Source organism: Sarcophilus harrisii, chromosome 2 (assembly GCF_902635505.1).
Source record: "Sarcophilus harrisii chromosome 2, mSarHar1.11, whole genome shotgun sequence".
NCBI lineage: Eukaryota > Metazoa > Chordata > Mammalia > Dasyuromorphia > Dasyuridae > Sarcophilus > Sarcophilus harrisii.
In genome coordinates this window covers 628291067-628314315 of record NC_045427.1, presented here as the reverse complement: position 1 = coordinate 628314315, position 23249 = coordinate 628291067, and the positions used below count along the sequence as shown (strand labels likewise).

Below are 23249 nucleotides of genomic sequence, written 5' to 3'. Positions count from 1 at the left end.
CATGTGTCTAGACCTGTTTCCTGATTTGTAAAATGGGAGAGTTAAACCAGATAACCTCTGCAGTCCTTCCCAGCTCCAAAGGCTACACTCCCTTCACATCTCATGACCTAGCCTGGCGGACAAATGTTTATCCCAAGCCATAACCACTGAGCTCCAGCTGGACAAGCTGGTTTTCTCTGTTCAGTGGATGAACCATTCACTCTAGGGTCCAAGGCTTTCTGTTGGCAATGGGTCTCCTGAGAGGCTGCCTCCCAAGCCTTGCCCTTCAGGGAGGCCCAAGGCAGGAAGGTGAGCATGCTGCTGTTTGGATTGGACATCAGTCATTGTTTCCACCCACGCTGCCAAGCTGGCTTAACTTTTTATCAGTTGAGTCACTTTCCCATTGAATCCAGGACCAGCTCCACACCCAAGGACCAGGAGAAAAGGAAGAGTAAAAATAAACTCTTGCACCCCTTTCTCTCTCCCTCTCCTGCTCCACCTCCCTCCTTGTACCACTTAGACTACAGTATTCCAACCAAACTTCTTGTGCCCTCCCTCCAGCTTCCAACTAGACCAACCTCCTAGGCACTTGCACTAAATGCCAGCCCACTTGGAGCCCCTGGTCAAGTCAGAGTCACAAAACACTGGATAAGTTCCTCACTTCTCTGATTCATAGGATCATAGACCAAGGACTTCCTAATCCAAGCTCATCACTTTACAGATGAGGAAACTGAGGCTTGGGGACATTATCTGACTCACTGAAGGTCACACACACACACACACACACACACACACACACACAGAGTGAGGATCACTGCTGTCAACTTCATCAGTCTTCTCACAGTACTTTGCTTTTTCCCCTTCTTCCTTTATTAAATGAGGGAAAGGGATTTGGAGAGCCAGTGAAGGTCCTTCTGGCTCACGGTCTCTCACTATCACTAGAGAGAAAACAGTTCCACTGCATCATTCATTGTCATCATCCTCATCCTCATCATCATTGAAGCAGGAAGGACTGAGTAACTTCTCGTTTTATTTCTTTTCCATCCAGCAAACGTATAGTAAATGACAAATGGGTGTAGAGGTCGTGCTCAGGGCCATCAAGAAGATCCCCCAAGCTCACAGTCTCAGGAGGAGCCCCCGAGGACTGCAGGGATCGGGCTCTACTGCCTCCATTCCTTATTCCCTGTGGATTTCTTCCTCCTGGCCTGTAGCCAGGTCAATTATATGACACAACATTAGAGCAGTAGGAAAAAGGATCATTTAAAACAGGAATGCAGGAGGTAACGATAATAACACCCCCCACCCCCAGGGTTGTTGAGGACCACATAAGATAATCGCTGTAAAGAGCTTTGAGGGCCTGGGATGCAGAAAGAGCTTTACAAACGCTGCTGTGTGAGCCAGGGCTCCAGCTCAATATCCCTTCGTTCTCTTTGCCCCTTTGCTCCATGGGAGAAGAGCTTGGGTGGGCAGGGGGCCTTGATGCAGCTCTTGGGATCTTGGGGCATGATGGGTATCAAGGTATCAAGCCTAAAAGCATGGCTTCTCCAGCTGAGAACCCCAGGGAATGTGCCCTTGAATGGGAAATCCAACTCTGGAGCTTCACCCCCCATCTCCAGAGCTAGTCTTGGCCATGATCCTCTTCTCACCGCCTGGGCTCCCAGGCTCCTATGTGCTGATGACAGCGTCCTCACTGGAGGGTCACAGCTTTTTGATGCCCTGACTGACCCCGCCCCTTCCCAGCTGGACCTTTCTCAGAACCAGAGACTCCCAGAAAAGCCTTCCAGACCAGGTGGCTCCTGCGGCCTCTCACTGCCTCCGTGACTGAGGCCCCTCTGACCCATCTCTGGGTCTGTGACACGAGGTGATCTCCAGCTCTGGGACCTCGATCTCAGACCCTGCGGGAGGAAGAATCCCCTCCTCCTCCTCCTCCACACGGGGACAGGTGGTCCGCTAGGCTTGGCCCCAGCGAGAGGGACCCACCGGCTTCCAAGGCTGCTCCGCCAAGGAGCGGTCAGCACGTACTGACTCCGTGGCCAGCTGCCGCTTCCTCGGTGTCCCCACCCACCCCTCTAGAACTGAGCAGAATGAAGGCGGCCCCTTCTGCTGGGACAAACCTCAAGTTTCTTCTCCCCTGCCCCCCTCCTCCCACCCGTGATTTATGACGCGGACCATTGTTCCCAAGGCCAGATTTCCTTCGAAATGGGATTTATCAGTACTTGGGTTCCTGTGTTTCTACACGAAACGCACGCGCGTGCTCACACACACACACACACACACACACACAGAGTTCAAAAAGCCGCCCCTTGTCCCTCGCCCATTTCTTACAACAATGGGACATTTCACATCAGGGACCCCTCCAAACCTTTCCAAACTCCCTCCCCTTGACTCAGTCTGGCATTTAGAAACATATTTGGTTTCCTTCCCAATTTCCACCCACCCACCCACGCTCTAGAAATTATTGTGTCAGGGTTTGGCACAAGAGCGTGGGAGCTGGAGCCGGAAGAGCTGGGGTTGGATCCTGCTCAGACACTCCCCAGCTGTGGGAGCCGGGCAAAGTCACTTTGTCTCTCTGGGCCTCGGTTTCCCCATCTGTAAAATGTGGATAAAATGAATATTTTCTTCACAGGTTGTCATATAAAGTGCTCTGCAAACCTTAAAGCATTCGATAATAATAAAACTTAATCGTGATCATTATTGATGATGTTAAAGGACTGAGGACCAGTAATGACTGGTATAAGGAATTCCCCAAAGCGGAAACTCCTTCCAGAGAGATCAGCATTTTTTCTTCAACTGGGAAGCTTTGGAAAGGCCCTCAAGACGCCAATGGGCATCCAAGGCAGGACTTGAACCCAGACCCTCCTGGCTTCCAGGCCAGCTCTGACATCCATTCTGCCGACACCTTTTCTGACTCCTTACATCCTTTTTCACCTGGCTGTTCCACCCCCTATAAATTCCCTGAGGGCAGTTTCCTTTTTGACTCTGTCTCCCCAGTCCCTGAGGCTCCACCTGTCAATTGCTGGAGCATTTAAGGCGCCACAGCCCCAGCAGGGGCGGTGGAAAGGCTCCTGGTCCCCTGCGGACCCACTTGCGGCCCGGAGCCTCCTCATCCGCAAAGGGAAGGCCGTGCTCCTGCCCCCCGACCCCCGGCAGCTGTCCCAACGGGGAATGCGAGCTGTGGTTTCTCCCGAGGCTCCGGGGAGGTCCGCGGATGGAGGGGGCAAGAGCACCGGCTGCTCTGCGGCGCTGCGGGGACCCCCTCGAAACATGGGGGGCAGATGAAAGAAGGGTCTCTCACTCCAGAGACAGCGCGCTTGCCACTGTTGGGGGGACGGGGAATTAAAGAGATCTGAGATTAATTCAATTAAATTTTAAAAAATAAAAAATAAATTAATTAAAAAGAGTGACAGAGACACACAGAGAGATAGAGACTGACAGAGAAGAGAAAGGAAGGGGAGAGACAGAGACAGAGAGAAAGAAGCAGAAAGAGAGCCAGAGACAGACAGACCCAGGGACAGAGACAGACAAGAGCCAGAACCAGCCAGACAGAGACAGAGACAGACAGAGAAAAGAGAGGAAGGAGGTCGGGGTAGGGGAGATAGAGATAGACAGAGAGACAAAGTCAGAGACAGAGGCAGAGACAGAGTAAGAGGGAGTGACAAAGAGAGACAGAGAAACAGAGACTAGAGACAGATTTATTACAATGGTTTTGTCTTTTTTATTGATTAGAGGAGATGGAAGGGAGAAAATAGATTTTTATTAATGGAAAAAAATTAAATTTAAAAACTTCAAAATTAAATCCAAAAGTTATTCAATGAATTAAAAGGCTCTAAATTCTTTTTCATGTCCATTTTTTTATTTTATTAAAATATGAAGACAGTTAAGACCTAGAGCTTGACAAAGTTCCGAGTTCTCAGAAAGGCACAAGCACCCCAGGATTGGCAGCCCACCTTGACCCTGTTTCCTCCTAATCCTCATATCCATCATCTGCCTAGACAGATCTTTTGGAGAGTGAGACAGCTCTCCCACCAAAAGCCATAGGGCAGTGAAAAGCTCTCAAATTCTAATCCTGGTTCTGCTGCCAGTTTTTCTTGTTGTTGAGTCCAGGCAGGCTTTGTTGACATGTATCTTCTACCTCTAGAACAGTGTAGAAAGTTGGGAGAGGAGGAAGAAGGGAGGAGAGTGATGTGTTCCTTGTTCATTATTCTCCATTACTCTTATTGTTCTACTTCCCCTGGAAGCAGCCCTCAAGTACTTCAGCATGTCAGCTGATGAGACTGAGACTGGCAAATTCCAAGAAACATTCCAAATGGAAACAGTGCCAGAGCAGGGATTCTCACGTGGCATCTGGAAGCTAGTCATTTAAAACATTTGGGATCATTATGTTTCAGTACAATTAATTTCCTTTCTGATTTTATGATTTTATTTTTATGAATGTATGACTTTATTCTGAGAAGGGGTCCCTCTACTAGTCCAAACACTGGCCATGGGGTCCCTGACACGCAAAAAAAGCTAAGAATCCCGCATTGGGAAGCAGTGGGGACTTCCAAACCAGCCTCCATGGGAGCATTTATTCAAATGGAGGTGGGTGGGAGAACAGGAATTAATAATGCAGGTTCTCTCTCTGAAGAGGGTACTTTAGGTTAAGTGCTAATGGATCCCCAGAAAGCCACACTAGACTAGGCACTTTGTGGATGGGTGGGGCTGAAGGTATTAGGAGGTCCTCACAAATGTCTACAGAAGGGGAAGGGGCTTATGGCACATGTGGGTAAGAACTATGAGCATCCCCTGAATGATGGGGTGGGAGGGAATTGAAGGCTGTACTCAAGCACCCAATGGGCTGGTTCTGTGAATAAAGTCTAGGGATCTAAAGCCTGGTCTCAAAGGTCACAAACAGGATTAATGAATGGTCGCTGAAGAAAGGAAGATTTTAGCTTAACCAGAGGAAAACCTCCCAGTCAGAACTGCCCCCAAATGGAATGAGCTCCCACTGGAAGCAATGGACTCCCTATCCCTAGAGGTCTTTAATGGGAGGCTGGATGAATATTGGTTGGAAATATTGTAGAGGCCATTCCCTTTGTGGGTGGGTCAGAGAAGTGGATCTTCAAAGTCTCTTTCAATGCCGAGATTCTGAGTCTCTAAAATGAACATTAAAGCGTAATTCTTTGATCCTTCTCCCCTTTTTTTCCTAGTAATTGGTGCCCCTACCAACAGTCCAAGCTGGTCACCTTTGTAGCCTCCTGCAAAACCGAGAAATTCCTTGTCCATTCTCAGCAGCCTTGCCCTCCCGGGACTCCTGATTGTCAGAAGGTCAAAGTCATGTGAGTGAGATCCAGGGGGTGGATCTGTCTGTCTTTCCTTCCTTTCTCTCTCTCTCTCTCTCTCTGTCTCTGTCTCTCTGTCTCTCTCTCTGTGTCTCTCTGTCTGTCTCTCTGTGTCTCTGTCTGTTTCTGTCTTTCTCTCTGTGTGTCTCTCCCTCTCTATCTCTGTGTCTCTGTCTCTCTTTCTCTCTGTCTCTCTGTGTCTCTGTCTGTTTCTGTCTCTCTGTCTGTCCGTCTCTTGTCTCTGTACCTCTGTCTCTCTCTGTGTCTCTGTTCCTTTCTGCATATATATATATATATGTATATATATAAAATTCTCTGCGTCTTTCTCTGTATGTGTCTCTGTCTCTGTCTCTGTGTCTCTTTGTATCTTTTTATTCTCTTTCTTGACTATCATAGTTGAGAGAGAGAGAGCGAGTGAGAGAGAGAGAGAGAGAGAGAGAGAGAGAGAGAGTGTTTCTGTGTCCATTTCTGCCTCTGTCTCTCTTTATCTGTGTGTATGTCTCTCTGTCTTTGTGTATCTCTGTGTCTTCTTTTTCTCTCTGTATTTCTGTTTCTGCTTCTGTCTCTGTATGTCTATCTCTGATTCACTGTCTCTGTCTCTGTCTCTGTCTCTGTCTCTCTGTCTCTCTCTCTTTCTCTCTCTCTCTCTCTCTCTGTATATATATATATGTGTGTGTGTGTGTGTGTGTGTATCTATATCCATATTTATTTACCTGTCTCTCTGTATCTCCATCTCAGCTTCTTTTTCTCTCTCCCTCTTTTCCTCCTTTTTTCCCCTCCCTCCCTCTTTCTGTCCCTGTCTCTGTCTCTGTGTGTGTCTCTCTGTCTCTGTCTCTTTTTCCTCCTCTCCCTCTTCCTCCTCCTCCTCCTCTTCCTTCTCCTTTTTCTCCTCCTCCTCCTCTTCCTCCTCTTCCTCCTCCTCACCCAGCACCAAGAGGAACCCTCAAGGTGTCTGGCCCTGGCTTGGGAGGAACCAGAAGGCTTCGGGCAGAGAGAAGCAGCAGGAGAGAGTGGGCTGCTAAGATGGGGCAGACTGGGAAGAATGGAGGGGAGGGTGACCCTCCACCCCCGCAGCTTTTCTCCAGGGCTGAGTCAGCATGGGTTGCCCACTGTTTCGTGCCCCTCCAGGTACCGAGTCTCCTTGAAGCCCGTTTACCAGGTGAAGCAGAAAGTGCACAAGTCTATGGTCTGGAAGTGCTGTCCCGGGTACAGTGGTGCTGACTGCAAACATTACGGTAAGACTGGCCCCCGGGTCTAGGGGATGGGGAGTCAGGAGGGGGAGGCTTGGATATGGAATTCCTGGGGAGTATCTTTAGATGACAAAGGGGAATCTTACCCCCCTCCCCGCCTCCTTGTGACTTCCTGTCTGCCCTAGCTTTCTTCTAACTCAGGGAAGGGGGGATAAGGAACAGAAACAGCCTCCCTACAGAACCTACAGGTGCCAAACCCTGTGTCCTATGCTTCTCACAGATATTATCTCATTTGATCCTCACAATAACCCTTAGAAGTAGGTGCTGTTATTACCATTCCCCTTTTACTATTGAGGAAACTGAGGAAAACGACAGTGAAATGATTTCCTGGGGTCACACAGCCAGCAAGTATCCGAGGCAAGATTGGAACTCAGGTTTTCCTGATTCCACACCCACTCCATCACTTAGCACGCTCAGTCTCCCTCTCTAATTCCCCCCTCACAGACCTTACAACCCACCTCGGCTGTGGAAAGCTATCTCTAACCACCTGTGGATGTCAGCCATTACTGTTTAGTAATGCACTCAGGTTGGCAACTGAGCAGTGTTTTAAGTGTGTTCCTTCTCAGCCTCAGTTTCCTCATCTGTAAAATGATGCGGTCAGAAGAGATGATCACAGAGGGGCCATCTAGGATTAAATTCAATGTTCCCCTTCCCATTACTGCTTATTCCTTCTTCCCCCATCAAATGCTTTATCTCAGATTTTCTTCCTTTTCCTGACCGTGGGAGAGATTCTGATGGCCTAGTGGGTAGAAAGTCCCATCCTGGCCATCCCCCGATTCTCTGAGTGCCCCCTCTCCATCTGAGCCCCTCTGTCACCTCTCTTTGGCAGACCCTTCAGGGATCTCAGAAGTGGACGACCAGAGTAAAAAGAAGCAGGACCCTGGGGAAGAAGCCTTGAAATATGAAACAGGTTTGATACTTTCCTGCTCGGGAAAACTAGGGTGTGTGGGGATCGACTGCTATATACCTCAGGGGGTGGAAGACAGCACCTATCTGACCTTCTCTAGAAGCTTTTGTCTATGGCCATGACTGGGACATTTCAGTCAACAAGTAAATAAATATCTATTAGGCACTCGCTCTGTGTCAGGTGCTGGGGACACAAAGGTAAAAATAAGTTTTTGCCCTCAAGGATCATATCATCGAATAGAAGAAACTACGTATCAGTAACTATGTACAAGAAGACATATATATGGGGGGGTACATATACATATGTTATGCATTTTTATGAGAGATTTCCATTCACATCCACTTGGGGTACCAAGATCTAATCCAAATAATCCCTTGGCTTTGTGACATTTAAAAGGTTCAAGAGACATAATTTCTAAATAATTAATCATAACACTAAATGCCCTAAACATTTTTAATAAAAAGATTTTTATTAAAATTTTATTAAGATTTTAATAAAAGGATGTCTTCATTCAGGCTTTTATGCCCTTGGGAAAAGGTGTTTCTGAGGGTATTGATCAACTCTGATTGGATGATAATAATAATAATAATAATAATAATAGAATGAGTATGACAATGAGGGGCTGAGAGTGACATCATGTCATAGAAAGACCATCCCTCTATCTAGACTACTGTACCCTGTGTCCAGCCTCTGGCAATCTCTTCAAAGAGTTTATCCCCGCCCAGATCTGAAAAAAGCTTAATGGCTTACCCACCTGAGTGGGCTCTGAATAAGATTGTTAAAAAAAAAAAAAAAAGTGAATCCAATCTTATTATCAGCAACATGAGGACTTTACAAAAAGGGGAGATTCTGGATCTCCCCAAGCCATTGTTATTAATAATCACTTCTCTTAGCTGCCCGATGGAGACTTCCAACCACTGAAAGCTGGGGCCATATTTCAGAAACAATCTTTTCTGCCTTTTCTTGTGGTTGCCATTTCTCATCAAGTACAAGATAAAAAGCTATGTCCTTTGTTCTCTTCACGGACACATTCTTATAGAATGGAAAAATTTGGTTCCATTTCAAAAAGTGACCAAGACCTGGAAGGAGCCAAGAAGGTATTATTGGTACCTCCCAGAATTGAGTTTAAATGCTGGACAATGAACTGAATTAGCATAGAGCAGCTCACAGCCATTGCAATGCTGGAGTCCTCTATTCTAATGATCCCTCATAAAATAAGCTGTGGGTAAGGAGGAGGGATATGTTTCTCCCACCCTAAGAACCAATATATTAATTAGTCTCTACCTTGTAATCAGTCCCTCCTTCCAGCCAGCCCATGGAGCTCCGGAGAGCAATTGAACAACAGGAGGATCTATTGGAAGACCTTCAGAATGACATCCACCAGGCAACCGGCAACCTTCTAGACCTGCAGAAGTCCCTGGAAAGTAACTATACAGCTGAAGAGATAGAGGCAAATCTAACCGAGCTCGGTAAGTGAGCTTTAATTCCGAGTCGAGGTAACCGTAGTCACTGGTATAAATTTGTCCGAAGTCTAGCACTTAGCACATTGCTTTTAGTTTTTAAAATTAATTAAGTTTAAATTTAATTGATTTAATTAATTAAAGGGATTTAATATTGATTGTTTGACTGATCAATAAGGAAGATACTCCAATAACTTGATATGAAGAGAAATGAGTGCTAGACCATAACTGAGCACGTATTTGGGTGAGAAGTGTGGGGAAAGGTGATAGAACCACAGAATTATAGAGCTGGGCCCTATAGCATCTAACCTCCAACCTGCTTTACCACATCCTCTCGGGGCATCATATAAAGCACTTCCAGCTGGTCAAAGACTTCCCAGAATGTGGCTACCTAGGCTCCAGGGCAGAATCTGCCCCTTCTCATGGTCTGGAGGCCTGGCTTCTCACACCAGGGACCAGGGAGATGATGGTTGCCATCCTGACGGTCCTCAGTGACCCGATATTAGCTGGCGAGCTGGGATTGGGGGCGGAGGATCTTCTCTCTCTGGGCCTGAGTATGCCATCAAGGCCCGCCTTTCCATCTTGGAGAAGGGGAGCCGTGGCCCAGTGTGAAAGTTTCCATCTCCAAGAAGGAGAGCCGTCCAAACTGGCCCAGTGTGAAAGCCTCCCTTCTGTTGCTTACAGGGTCTGCAGATCCATCCCTTCAGCAGGCCCTGCCATCCCAGCTGGAGACCTTCCTGAAAAGTCACTTCAGCCCCGTGTGGAGAAGCTTCAACGAAAGCCTCCTCAAGCTCTCTGAGACGGTGACGAACCTGTCGCGCGCTGTGGAGACCAACCGCCGGGACATCGAGAGGCTCCGGGAGACCGCTGCGCCCAAGGCCGACCTCCAGGAGCTGGGCACCAAGTTTGAATCCAAAGTCCAGGAAAACACCGCCAGGGTCCACCAGCTGCGGCAGGACGTGGAGGGCCGGCTGCGTGACCAGCAGCTCGCCCTGACCCACAACCTGTCTGCCGTCAGGGCGGACACCGATCTGAAGGTGAAGAAACTCCAGAAGGCCCAGGAAGCCCACCTGCTCCTGAGCAACGGCAGTGCGGCAGACTCGAAGGAGGAGCAGGAGGACACCCAGGTGAAACTCCGGCTGCTGCAGAGCAACCTCTCGGAGTTGTGGGGGGCCTCCGGCCGCAGGGAGGAGGAGCTCCTGAGCGCCCTCCGGCAGCTCAACGAGACCCTGGCCAAGCACGAGGAGGACATCAAGGAGCTCTTCATAGATTCCGACGAGAACTTTGAGCTGGGCACCCGGCTGGAGGGGCAGGTGATGAGCACCGAGAGGAGCGGCAAAACCATGATGGAGGAGCTCAGGGTCATCCTGATGGAGAAGTCCCTCATCATGGAGGAGATGAAGGAAGACTTTGAGAGGCAGATCCTCGACCTGAACTACACGCTCCACCACCTGCAGGGGAGCCATTCGGACCTCATGAAGTACGTGAAGGACTGCAATTGCCAGAAACTCTCCTTCGACCTGAGCCTCCTGCGGGAGGACCAGAGGAATGCCACTCGCTTTCTGGAAGAGACCCACTTGACCCTGGAGGACCAGAAGATGCTGGAGAGCTCTTCCATCAAGGCCCTGCGCAATGCCGCCGAGGACCTCGCCATGTCTGTGGACGCCCAGAAGGAGGAGCTGGCCCGGGCCAAGGGGAGCGTGGCCCTGCTCAAGGGGCAAGTCCAGGCCCTGGCGGGGGAGGTGGATGGGCTGAGGCGAGTGGACAGACACGTCTTCCGGGAGATCCGCTACCTCAACAACTCCTTCAGCTCCCTTCTGGAAGATGCCCTGAGGCACCAGCTCGTGCTGGTCACCCTGTTTGGGGAGGAGGCGCTGGAGGAGATGGCCGAGGAGGACGCCAGGCTGTCTTTGACCTACGTTCAGATGGAAGATGCCCTGGAGTATACCTCGAGCAAGCTGAGAGAACATGCCAGGGACCTGAAGGCCCTCGGGGAGAGAGTGGAAGTACTGGAGAGTGCTGGCCAAGCTGGGCCACAGGACTCCGGGCAGCCCGAGGCAGAAGTCCAGAGCAGGGCGGAACACCCGGAACCCAACCAGGAAGCCTCCGATGGGGCCGGCCTTCAGGAAAACGACCTGGCCAACCTGAAGAGCGAGATCACGCTCCTGGGTGTTCAGATGGAGAAGATGGAGTCCCAGATGAGCCACAGCCAAGAGTGCTGCCGTCCTGCTGGGGAACCGCCCCTCGTCCCCTCCGTGGAGAGCCTCCAGAGGGATGTCAGGGCCGTGAAGCAGGACCTGGGCCAGCATCTCCAGCTGTTCCAGGGCCTGTTTGGCAACTACGGAGAGTTAGTGGCCACCAACATCAGTCTGGACCTGGAGAAGCTTTGGACCATCCTCGACAAAAAGGGAAAGAAGCAACGGAGAGAGGAGGAGTCTCATCGAAAGAGGGACAAGAAGCAAGTAGAGAAATGGGGAGAGCAGCCGTTCCCCGAGAACGGGAGGAGCGACCAGGCCCCCAAGCTCCTTGGGGAAGGTAAGAATTGGGAGGTGTTCTATGCTGGGGTGGGGGAAGTCTCCACAAAGTGGATCCTTAGAGGTCAGATTAACAGATGAAGAAATGAGGGCCAGAAAAGTTAAGGAACGTGTCTAAATTCAGAGATAGCCAATTCATGCACCAATCAATATTTATTAAGCACCTACTATGTGCCAGGCAAAAGACAGTTCTTGCCCTCAAGGAGCTTCCATTCCTCTAGTATGGGAGACAACTTGCAGATATATCTAGCAAAGACACTGGACTGGTTTGCAATTTCTTTCTCCAGCCATTGTACAGATGAGGAAACTGAGGCAAATAGGGTGAGGTGACTTGGCCAGAATCACCCAGCTGGGAAGTTAAGGACAATTTTTAACTCAAGTTTCCCTGAATCCTGGCCCCGTGCTTCCTCTATGCCCAAAGATGCTGGAATTAAGAGGGGGTGGGAAAAACTCCCTGTAGAAAATAGGAGTTTAGTTTCTACTTAAAGGAAGACAGGGAGGGCTCTTTAATCCATTTTATCTCCCTGTGTTTACATAGTATTTACACATTCAAGAGAATTCTCACATTAGTAGCCAGAATTTGAACCAAAACTTCTTGGCACATAGTAGGCACTTTGTAAATATTTCTTGATTGAATCTAAACCTAGTGGTATTTCTACTACAGCACAAAAGACGGGTGACTGAGCCCCAGAAAGTCATTAATTAGCTCACTTATGGTACTACACCAGGTGCTTCCACATGTTCACCCTCAGCTCACTTTTAGCCCCTTCCAATCCAGCTTCCAACCCCACAGTCTGTCTCCTCTCGGGTCACCAAGGATGTCTCAATTGCTAAATCCAATGGTCCTTTCTCAAGTTTTTAATCCTTCTTGACTGCTCTGTAGCATTTTAAACTGTTTTTATATGTTTATAGATTTAGAGCTAGAAAGAGGATCCCACAAGTCAAGTCAAAACCCCTCATTTGACAAATGGGGAAACTGAGGCCTAGAGTAACTAAGAGAAGTTGCTTGCCTAACTGGGAAATTTAAGTGAGAAGGTCCTGGTTAATTGAAGTTTTAAAAAATTTCATTTTAAATGAAATATTTGCAAAGAGCAGTGAATCTGTACCTGAATTCTGTTTACTATCTGTGTGAATTCATAGTGAACAGTGAACTGAGTTGTGTTAGATGACAACCAAGGTCCCTTCTCCCCCTAGTTCAATGATCCTGGATCCCGAATTGTAATAATAATAACAATAACTAACATTTACATAACACTTTTAGATGTTTGAAGAATTTGAAATATATTATCTCATTTCTACTATATACGCGCACTCCAAATAATGATGATGCAAACATGAGTCTAAAATAACAGCATAATTTTAAGACAAGAGTGAACATACCACAATACATTCACCAAAGATAGATTTAGGTACAGTAATTGTTATTTGGGGAGCAGCTAGGTGGTACAGTGCAGTTAGGAAGGCTCATCTTTTGAGTTCAAATCCAGCCTCAGACACTCATTAGCCGCGGGATCCTGGGCAAGTCCCCTCACCCTGTTTGCCTCAATTTTCTCTTCTGTAAAGTGAGTGGAGTAGAAAATGATCAACCAGTGTCTTTGCCAAGAAAATCCCAAATAGGATCACAAAGGGTCAGATACAACTGGAATTGTGTCATTTTAGTGTTGTAGTCAATCCACAAGCATTTATTAGGCACTTACTACATGCCAACCACTAGGGTTACAAAGAAGGGCAAAAATCCCATCCATTGCCTCAAAGAGCTCCCATTCTAATGGAGGAGACAGCTTTCAAAAAAAAGTACACACACACACACACACACACACACACACACACACGATACCTATGGTGATCTCAGAGGGAAGACACTGACTGCGGTTGGGGAGGGGGCACTGGGAAAGGCCCCCAGTAGAAGGTAGGACTTGATGTGAGTTTTGAAAAAAGCCAGAGAAAGCAGGAGACAAAGGTAAGGATGGAGAGCTTCTAAGAGTGGAGGATAGTTTGCTGCAAAGATACAGAAATGAAAGAGAGTTTTATGTACAAGGAAGGAGAACAGTGTAGACAAAGTAGTGAGAAGTACAAGAAAACTGGAAAGCTAAGAAGGAGTCAAGCTGTAAAGAGTTTTCTTTGGTCCTGGAGGTAATAGAGAGTCAGTGATTTTTTCCTGAAGAAGGGAAGAACCTGCTCAGACCTGAACACTTTCCCATGGTCTATTATACTTGACTAAACATTTCTCCAACTTTAGTTTATTTGAGCAAACATACATAAAGGACCACTTGATTTAAATACTAAATGAAAAATAGGAATGTAATTTTATTCAGTAGCAAGAACTACTTGAGCCCTTTGGATTCTTGATTGAATCCAAACCTAGTGGCATAGGATCACAAAGTTTATAAACCAAGTTATTCTCCTAATTAGTCAATGCTCACAAATCACTGATTAGCTACAAATGGAGTGACCTACCATTTCCTTTAATTCCCTGAAATAACTAGAAAGAACTCAAATTCGATGGTTAACATCAAGTGTTCACTTCAAGAGGACAAGTACCTATTTGAGTCATGAGAAGGAGGTTAAACTCAGCATTTTTCAGTTCCAAAGGATGTCTGACAGGTTTGCTTTTAACCACACTCATTTTACTGCCCAACACTTCAAAACACCCTTCAAAATACACTCAGAGTGAAGGGGATTTTGCCTGACATCATTCAATCAAGTCAATCGCTTCCCTAGAATAAACATCACTTCTTTCAGATATTTGGATAACTTTGGGAAGGTAAATATGAGGCAGCCACATGAAAAGGATATCGGCTGAGATTCTTCCTCTGACCAGGGTTAGGGAGAAATCCATTCCCCGAAAATATCTAAAATGAAAAAAGCAAGGATCTAGTTCCTGAGCTGAAATGAATGGTCCCCTCCCAAAGATGCTCTTCTTATTGGATTTTATGACACTTCTCTCCCCTGATTTTTCTTTTACTACTGCTGCTATTGATTGACAGTGCATTTACTATGGGCTAAACTTTACAGAAACTCTCTGATTTGATCATCACAACAAGCCTAGAAGGAAGGAATTATTATCGTCTCCATTTTGCAGATGAGAAAACTATGGCAAACAGGGGTTGAGTGATTTGCCCAGCATTACACAGCTAGTAACCATCTGAGCTGGATCCTGACTCCAGGCACCTGGTGCTCTATCCACTCCACCACTGAGCTGCCCTTTATCTGTCAGACTTTTCCATAGGATTCTCCATTGCTGGTTCATCTATCATTCACATTCTGTCCCCCATACATAAGTGTCACCCATCTTCTGCACCAGGCCCCTTTTCTGTCCAATTCATTCCCATTTCCAAGGAGATAATTCCTAAATCTATTTATCCAGGTCTAGTCCCAGATAGATCCTAGATCTTAGACAGAACATCAGTCCTGGATCACTATCTGCCGGGCATCTCAAATACAGTGTGTCTGAAACGCTCTCCCTGAATCTCTCCCTCTCTGCAACTTGTTTCTGCCAAGAATGTCACCCAGGTTTCAGAGCTCAGAGTGTCCCACACAAGCATTATTCATTCAATCAATAAGCCTTTGTGTGATTGTTTAATGCCTATTGCGTGCCAGGCACTTGGGAAGCAAACACAAAACTGAAACTTGCCCAGCAGCACTCAGGGGACTTACCTTCTAAATGGGAAGAGACAAGGCACAAAAGCCGAGAAATTAATTCACTGTATGTAGGTGACACCTGGTGGGGCTTAGGGATTGGTCTCATAGAGATGATGACCTGGAGAAGATGACAATTTTAAGAGTGGGAAGTGAAGCAGGAACGCTTTCCAGGCTGGAATGCCGACGTAAGCAAATACACAGAGACATGGGATATTGTGTCAGATTCTGGGAACAATTGCAGGCCGGTCTGGCTAACACAGAGAGTGAATGAGTGGTATAATTATCCTGGAAATGTCAGCTGGGGACAATCTGTGAAGGGCCTTAAATGCCCAAATGAGGATTTGCATTTTATCCTCAAGCCAGAAGGGAATCCTAGCGTCTTTGGGGGAGGAGGAGTTGAGAGAGGAGGTCAGAGCTTTGTTTTGGGAATATCATTATGGCACCTAATAGGTTGAAAAGCAGAGATATTAAAGGAAGGGAAACCAATTAGGAGACATTTGTGACTGGATGAGGGGAGGGGCTGTTTGAGCAGAGAGAATTAGAATAGACGTGGTAGAGGCAAAAGCAACAAGACTTGTTTGCCACTTGGAAATGGAGGTTTAGGTTTAGGGAAAGGAAAGAATGGAAAATAACTGAGGTTGAGAATCAGGATGATTGGAAGGATGGCCATGACCTTGACAGAAACAGAGGTATCAAGAAGAAAGGATGGTGGAGGGTGGAGAAGGGACATGCAAGGTCATCACGAGTTTTGGATAAGGTGAGTTTGAGATGGCCATGGAACATGGGGATGGAAATATCCAAAAGGCAGCTGGTAATATGGGGCTGGAGCTCAGGAAAGACTGTGCTGGATATATTGATCTGGGAGCCTTCTATATAGGGATGATAGTTAAACCCATGGGAATGGATGAGATAGGTCACTGAGAAAAAATATAGAAAAAATCCCATCCCAGAGCCTTGAGCTGCTCATTTGTATGGGCAGACATATATGCCCATGTACACATTCTGCATCTGCCCATTCCTGAGAGATATCATCCCCTATTTCTTCTCCCTTTTGTGGCTACACTCCTTGAGAAGACCATCTACAAAAGATGTTTCTGTTTCTTCCTTCTCACTTTTTTCTTAACTCAGCCTTATTATTTAACCAAAACTGTGCTCTCCAGAGTCACCAATGATCTTTGAATGGCCCGTCCTCCCTGATCTCTCTTTCTCCTTTGCCACTGTTGATCACTCTTCCTCCTCGACATATTCTGCTGTCTGGTTTCTATGGTATCGTGTCTGCATCGATATTTCTGTCTCTTCCACTGACCTTTGTCCAGGCCACATCCACCCATTCTTAGGGAGCCCCCTTCTCTTCTCCCTCTCTATTATTTCACTTGGTGATCTCATCAGCTCTTGTGATTTCAACTACCTGACATGTCTCTGCAGAGAACTCTCAGATTTGCTTGTTCAGCCCTAACCTTTCCCCCAATCTTAGTCTCTCATCTCCAACTGTCTTTTAGACATCTCGAAACTGGATGTCTCATGGACATCTTAAACTCAACACACCATCTTTCCCCTTACAGCCTCTCTCCTTCCTAGCTTCCCTGTTATTGCTGAAGGGGCCGTCATCGTCATAATCACCGAGGATGTCAACCTACGACTCATCCTCAATGAAAACATGTTTTTGGGACAGTGGATAGTGTTGAACTTGGAGTTAGAAAAACTTGAATTGTCTCATATTCTTTCTAGGCAGTAACCCCAGGCAAGTAACTTACCTCCTGTTTGCCTCAGTTTCACCATCTCTAAAATGGAAGTCATAATAGCATCTACCTTGCAGGGCTCTAGTAAGAATTAAAGGAGGTAATATTTGTAAAAAGCACCTAGCATGTGCCGGACACAGAGTAGGTACTGTATAAATGTTAACTGTTACTATTACTTATTTCTCACTCTTTCACCCCTCACATTCAACCTGTTATTAAAGTCTTTTCAGCTTAGCTTTCAAACACTCCCTTTTTGCCTCTGGCATTGCCACCACCCTATTCAGGCCCTCATCCCCCATATCTAGATTATTTTAAGAGTTGCTGGTGGGTCTCCCTGCCCCAAGATTCCCCCCACTCCATCTTTCAAAGTGATCTTCCTACACACACAGAGCAGTCCAACAAAAGAAGCCAAAAAGAACCTGAGAGAGACAGAGAGACAGACAGAGACAGAGAGAGGAGAGACAGAGACAGAGAGATGGAGACAGAGAAAGACACACAGAGACAAAGAGAGTCAGTGACAGAGATATAGACAGAGACAAATGAGACAGAGAACAAAGAGACAGAATCACAAAGAGAGACAGAGAGACAGAGACAGAGAGACAGAGACAGAGAGACAGAGAGAAACTTAGAGAAAGAGTCACAGGGAGAGACAGAGAAAGAAAAAAGAAAGAGAGAAAAAGAAACAGAGAGACAGAGACACAGAAAGAGATAGAAATAGAGACAGATAGAGAACTGCCAGGGGAGAGTAATATCATGGACTATGAGATAAAAAAATACTCAGACAAACTGATCTTCTCTCTGTAGAGGGACAGTGAGAGTGACAGACACAGACAAACAGAGACAAAAACAGAGAGAGAGAGATAGGAAGAGAGAGAGAGACAGAGAGACAGAGAGACAGAGACAGAGAGAGAGAGATAGAGACAGAGAGAGAGACAGAGACAAAGACAGAGAGAGAGACAGAGGCAGAGAAAGAGAGACAGAGACAGAGAAAGAGAGACAGAGACAGAGAGAGACAGAGAGAGAGAGACAGAGAGAAAGAGAGAGACAGAGAGAGAGAGAGAGAGAGAGAGAGAGAGAGACAGAGAGAGACAGAGAGAGAGAGAGAACTGCCAGGGAATCAGAAACACTTACACAAACTAACTCTCCCTCTGCAGTGTGGTTAATGATAATAATAATGGCAATGATTATGGTAATAATCATAATAATAATTAACATGATGATAATGATAATTATTATATAGCCTTTTAAAGTAGGGAGCACACTTTACAAACTTATCATTTGATCCTCACAACAGCCCTGGAAGGAAGGACTATTATTCTTCTCATTTTACAGTTGAGGAAATTGAGACAGGCTGGGGAGAAAGAAAAGGCTTGGAACGGCTCCTCTGGGTGTCTGATAGGCTAGTTCCCTATGACCCTGGCAGCCCTGGAAGGGAAATGATCCCGGAGGGGCTGCCCCTCCTAGCAGGCTCATGGCCAGCATCGAGGGTGGCTCTAGGCTTCTTGTCCTCCTGAATCAGGGTGGGCCAGACTTCCCGCCACGGCTCCATTTGGGGGGTTCAGAGGCTGCTGCTGCTTAAGAATTCTCCTTTTCCCTTAATAAAACCGGAGCCCACATTTATAAAGCCCTTCAAGGCTCACGCGTTAGGTTCGGCCATCATCCCCATTTTACAGATTATAATATAGAGCAGCGTCATGCAGGATGCAGGTATCTATACGACCCCCACCGAGCCCTGGGCTGGCAGCAGTGACTATTTGTGGGCTCCGGCCCCGCTGGTCCCAGGCCAGCTCCTTTCCACGTGGAACGCTGCCCTCGGCTCCCTCCTTCCCGGTGGCGGAGGCGGGAGCCCCGGTCCCCAGAGAAGACTTGGGCCAGCAGAGTGGGGGGGGGGGGGTCCTCCTTCCTATGCAGATCCGGGCAGAGTCCCCAGAGTCAGGAGGACCTGGGTCCCAGATCTGCTATGTTACACCCCCTCCTCCTGGCAGCAAGTGGAATGGCAGCCTGGCCAAAGCCTCCCTCGGGCTCTGCGGAAGACATCTCAGAGCAGAAAAGGAATAAGGAGGCTGCCGGTCCCACCCCGCTACCACGGGTCTCGTGAATGGCCCCTGGGCCGCTGGGTGGTTCCACGGCGCCCGAGCACTGAAGAGCAGAGTTCAAATGCAGCTCATTTACTCGCTGTGTGCTCCGAGCAGCTCGTTCGTCTCCGGTGCCTTGCTTTGTCCATCTGTAAAATGGGAACGATGACAAGAGCCCCTCTCTCCCCGGGTAGCTGTGAGGAGCAAATGAGGTAATATTTGTAAAGGGCTTTGCAGACCTTGGCCGTGTAGGTGGGGATTGTTACTGCTGACCCTTCAGCAAGCGGTGTCCGGTCTTCGTGTAGGAGAGAAAGCCTTCCGATGGAGTGCAAAGCGGCTGATGATGGGTTGTTAAAGGAATATAAAGGGGGTCGCTCTCCTGGATTTTGGGCAGGATTTCAACTTTGGAGACCCAGCCCCATCCGTTTATTTTACAGATGAAATCTCGGAGCCTCAGGGAGCTTAGTACTTTGCTCCAGATCACCCAGCTGCGCTGGGATCTGGACCCAGTTTTTCTGTGCAAGATCTAGTACTCTTTGCCCTGTGCCATCCTCACAGCCTAAAGTTTCCTCCCTCCAAGTCAGCAGGCTTTTGTCACAGGAGACAGCATTTATTAAGCACTTAGTGTATACCCCGCACAGCCTCACCACTAAACCATCCTCACAGCCTAAAGTTTCCTCCCTCCAAGTCAGCAGGCTTTTGTCACAGGAAACAGCATTTATTAAGCACTTAGTGTATACCCCGCACAGCGCTGGCCACTCAGGAGGGCTAACATCAGGCAGACTAGACGGACGGAGCCTTCAAGGGGCCCTCAGATGGGGGGATGGCAGGCCCGCGACTCCCACGTTGGTACAACTGCCCTGGGACAAGACTTTCCTGGGAGCTCCTTCCAGTTCTGCCGTTGCTCTTCCGCTTTCCTTTGCTGGGAACCCCGATAACGTCTCCCGCCCTTCCTGCGCCCGCTCGGAGCCAGGATCAAAGGCGGCTCGGGACTGAAACAAGGCCCGAGTGGCCACGGGTGGCGCCAAAGTGCGCACGACGCGAGCGCTGGACTCAGGCGGCCGCGGCCGCTCCCCAGCCGGGGGATCCCGGGCAAGTCCCTCCGCTTCCCATGAGCAAAGCCCCCATTTTTTAAAATTAAAGGGGGGCCCCTCCTGGGTTTGGGGGGTTTTTAAGGGCGCATTTTTAAAACGGGATGTTCCCCCAAGCGTTTGCCCAAAACCCTCGGGGTGACGGCGATAGAGGGGGGAAAGGGGGGCCCTAATGGGGGGTTTTGGGACCCGCAATTTCCCGTGAAACCCGGGAAAGCCTCCCACTCCTTCCATTCTCCTGTCCGGGCTTTTTTCGGGAAACCCCTTGCCTCCCCGCCCCCTCCCTCAGGGGTAAACATCAGGGACAAAGGGCCCGGGGCCGTGGGAACCCGGGCCCCACCCACGGGCCATCCCCCAAAATTTCCCCCTCCCTCCGCTTTTCCCCGTTTCCCCTTGAAACTTTGCCTTTGGGGGAAGGAAAAGCCCAAAGAAAAGGCCCGGGCCCCCCAAGGCCCACGGGCGTGGTCCGGGCCCCGGAACCCCCTCCCCCCGCCCCCGCCCCGGAACCCCAAAACCCCCCCCCTCCCCCGGAACCCCAAAAGGGGTCAACAAGCCCACACCAACCAAACCCAACCGCGCCGGCCCACCGAGCACCAACCCCCAAACCACCCCCCCGAAACCCAGCCCCACCAAAACCCGGGAAAACCAACCCGCCCCCCAAAAACACGCCAAACCCCCATACACCCACCCCACACAACACCACAACCCACACAAACACCCACACACCCCACATCCCACGCCAAACACCACAACCAATGGCGCACACCCACCCACAACGCCACACGCACCCACAACCACCACCATACACACCCGCCACAAACCACCCACACAACCACGCACCCACAACACCACAAACCCACGCCACACCCACACACCAACCTCCACAACAAACCACACAACACCACACACACACCCCGCCACCACACACCAGCACTCACTGCACACACACCCCCCACCCAACACCGCCCGCCACACACATCCACCACCCCACTCACCCACACACACACATACCCAATCCCACCGCCAACACCAACCCCATTTACACACCCCGGTCACCACCCCGCCCCACACCCACACACATACACTCCACATGCAAACCCGCCACACACGCACCACGCAGCACCCCCCACACATTCACACACACACTACACACACCAAATACCCCCATGCACGCACCACCACTCACATCACTCACACCCCCCACGCACTTGCCCACAACACCCGGTACCGCCCACTGCAATTCCCAACACAGACCACACACACGCACGCACGCACACACACGCAGGCACGCACGCACGCACACAATTTCCTCCTCTATATAATGAAGGGACGGCATTAAGGGCTCCAGAAATCCGCTTCCCGCTCTAGATTTTCGTGACGCTGATGGAGACCAGGAGGGGGCGCCAAATAAATAATGATCACTCGCCTTCAATAGGCTCTTGCCACATCATTCTACCGGCGCCTCCCACCGGTCCTGTAGAGGGCGCTAGGATTAGCCCCGCTTTGCGGAGAAGGAATCGGGGCTGAGGCAAAACTTCGTACCCAGAAATGTCCGGGGTGGGGGGGGAGGAGTCCGGGCCCGCGATCCCTGCGCGAGGCGCCTCTAGCTCCAGGACTCAGACTGCTGGACAGCGCGTTACTCGTCCGCTGGAGCGCTTCGGGGGTGGGGAGGTGGCAGGCGTCACCCGGGGCGATAACCCATTAAATAATTGCTTATAACGTATATTTTTTAATATATTATATTTTAAAAAGAATAAATTTTAAAAATTATATAAATTTTAAATAAACGAAAAATTATTAAAAAGTTAAAATTTCCAAAATTTTTATTTTCAAAATTTCCAAAATTTTTTTTTTATTTTAGAAAATTTTTTAAATTTATAAATTATTAAATATAAAATTTTAAATAATTTAAAAATTATTTAAAATAATTAAAAATATAAATATAAATAATAATGCTAAATAAAATAAAATATTAAAAATATTTAAATATAACATATATTTTTTAAATATAATAATAAAAATAAAATATAAATATAAAATATAATAACTTAAATATAAAATATAAAAAATACAAAATAATAAGCATAAATAAACATAAACATATATAAAAATATATAAATATGCAAATATAATAAGCACAAATAAATATATATAAAATATATATAAATATGCAAACATATAATAACCATAAATAAATATAAATATATATAAATATACAAATATATAAACAAAAAAAAGCATAAATAAAAAATTAATAAATATATTAAAAAATAAATATATAAATAAATATATACAAATATATAATAAGCATAAATAAATATGAATATATTAATAAATATATATAACATATATAAATATATAATAAGCATAAATAAATATAAATATATGAATGAATATATAAAACATATATAAATATACAAATATATAATAAGCATAAATAAATATAACTATATTAATAAATATATATAAAATATATACGCATAAATAAATATAAATATATAAAAATATATAAATATGCAAATATAATAAGCATAAATAAATATAAATATATGAATAGATATATATAACATATACAAATATATAATAAGCATAAATAAATATAAATATATGAATGAATATATAAAACATATATAAATATACAAATATATAATAAGCATAAATAAATATAAACATATTAATAAATATATATAAAATATATAATAACCATAAATAAATATAAATATATAAAAATATATAAATATGCAAATATAATAAGCATAAATAAATATAAATATATTAATAAATATATATGAATATATAATAAGCATAAATAAATATAATAAGATAAAAAAATAAAAAACAAATTTGCAAAAAAAAACAAAATTAAAAATAAAAAAAATTCCCAAAATAAAAAAATTTTTTAAATCCCCTTTGCAAAAAAAATAAATTTTAAAAAAAAACTAAAAAAAATGGTAAAAAACCCCGGGCCCCCGGGGGCAAAAAAACAAATAAAACTTTCCCCTTATTTAAAAATGCCCCCCGGGCTAAAAAATTTTTAAATAAAACCCAAAATTTAAAACCCCCATCGCCAGGGCTAACCCAGAGCCCAGGGGGCCCCGGTGCAGGGGCCAGGCAGGGGGGCCGGGCCCGGCTTCCCCACCTTCCCCGCCCGGGGGGAAGGGCCGGGGGCCAACTTTCCAAGGATGGAAAAGGCCAAGGGCGGGCGGGGGCCCCCAGAAAGGGAAAGGGGAAAAAAGAGCCCAGCCTTTTGG

The 23249-nt window shown here is 46.8% G+C and overlaps 1 protein-coding gene across 1 annotated transcript in view; it reads left to right on the top strand.

Annotated features, from left to right (window-relative positions):
* Positions 1-23249, top strand: part of MMRN2 (multimerin 2) — a 45942-nt gene that overhangs the window by 20023 nt on the left and 2670 nt on the right. The window contains exons 2-6 of the mRNA XM_012540992.3: positions 5169-5297; positions 6429-6535; positions 7380-7460; positions 8753-8926; positions 9602-11452. Coding sequence (XP_012396446.1) covers positions 5169-5297; positions 6429-6535; positions 7380-7460; positions 8753-8926; positions 9602-11452 — 2342 coding nt within the window. The remainder of the gene's footprint in view (positions 1-5168; positions 5298-6428; positions 6536-7379; positions 7461-8752; positions 8927-9601; positions 11453-23249) is intronic.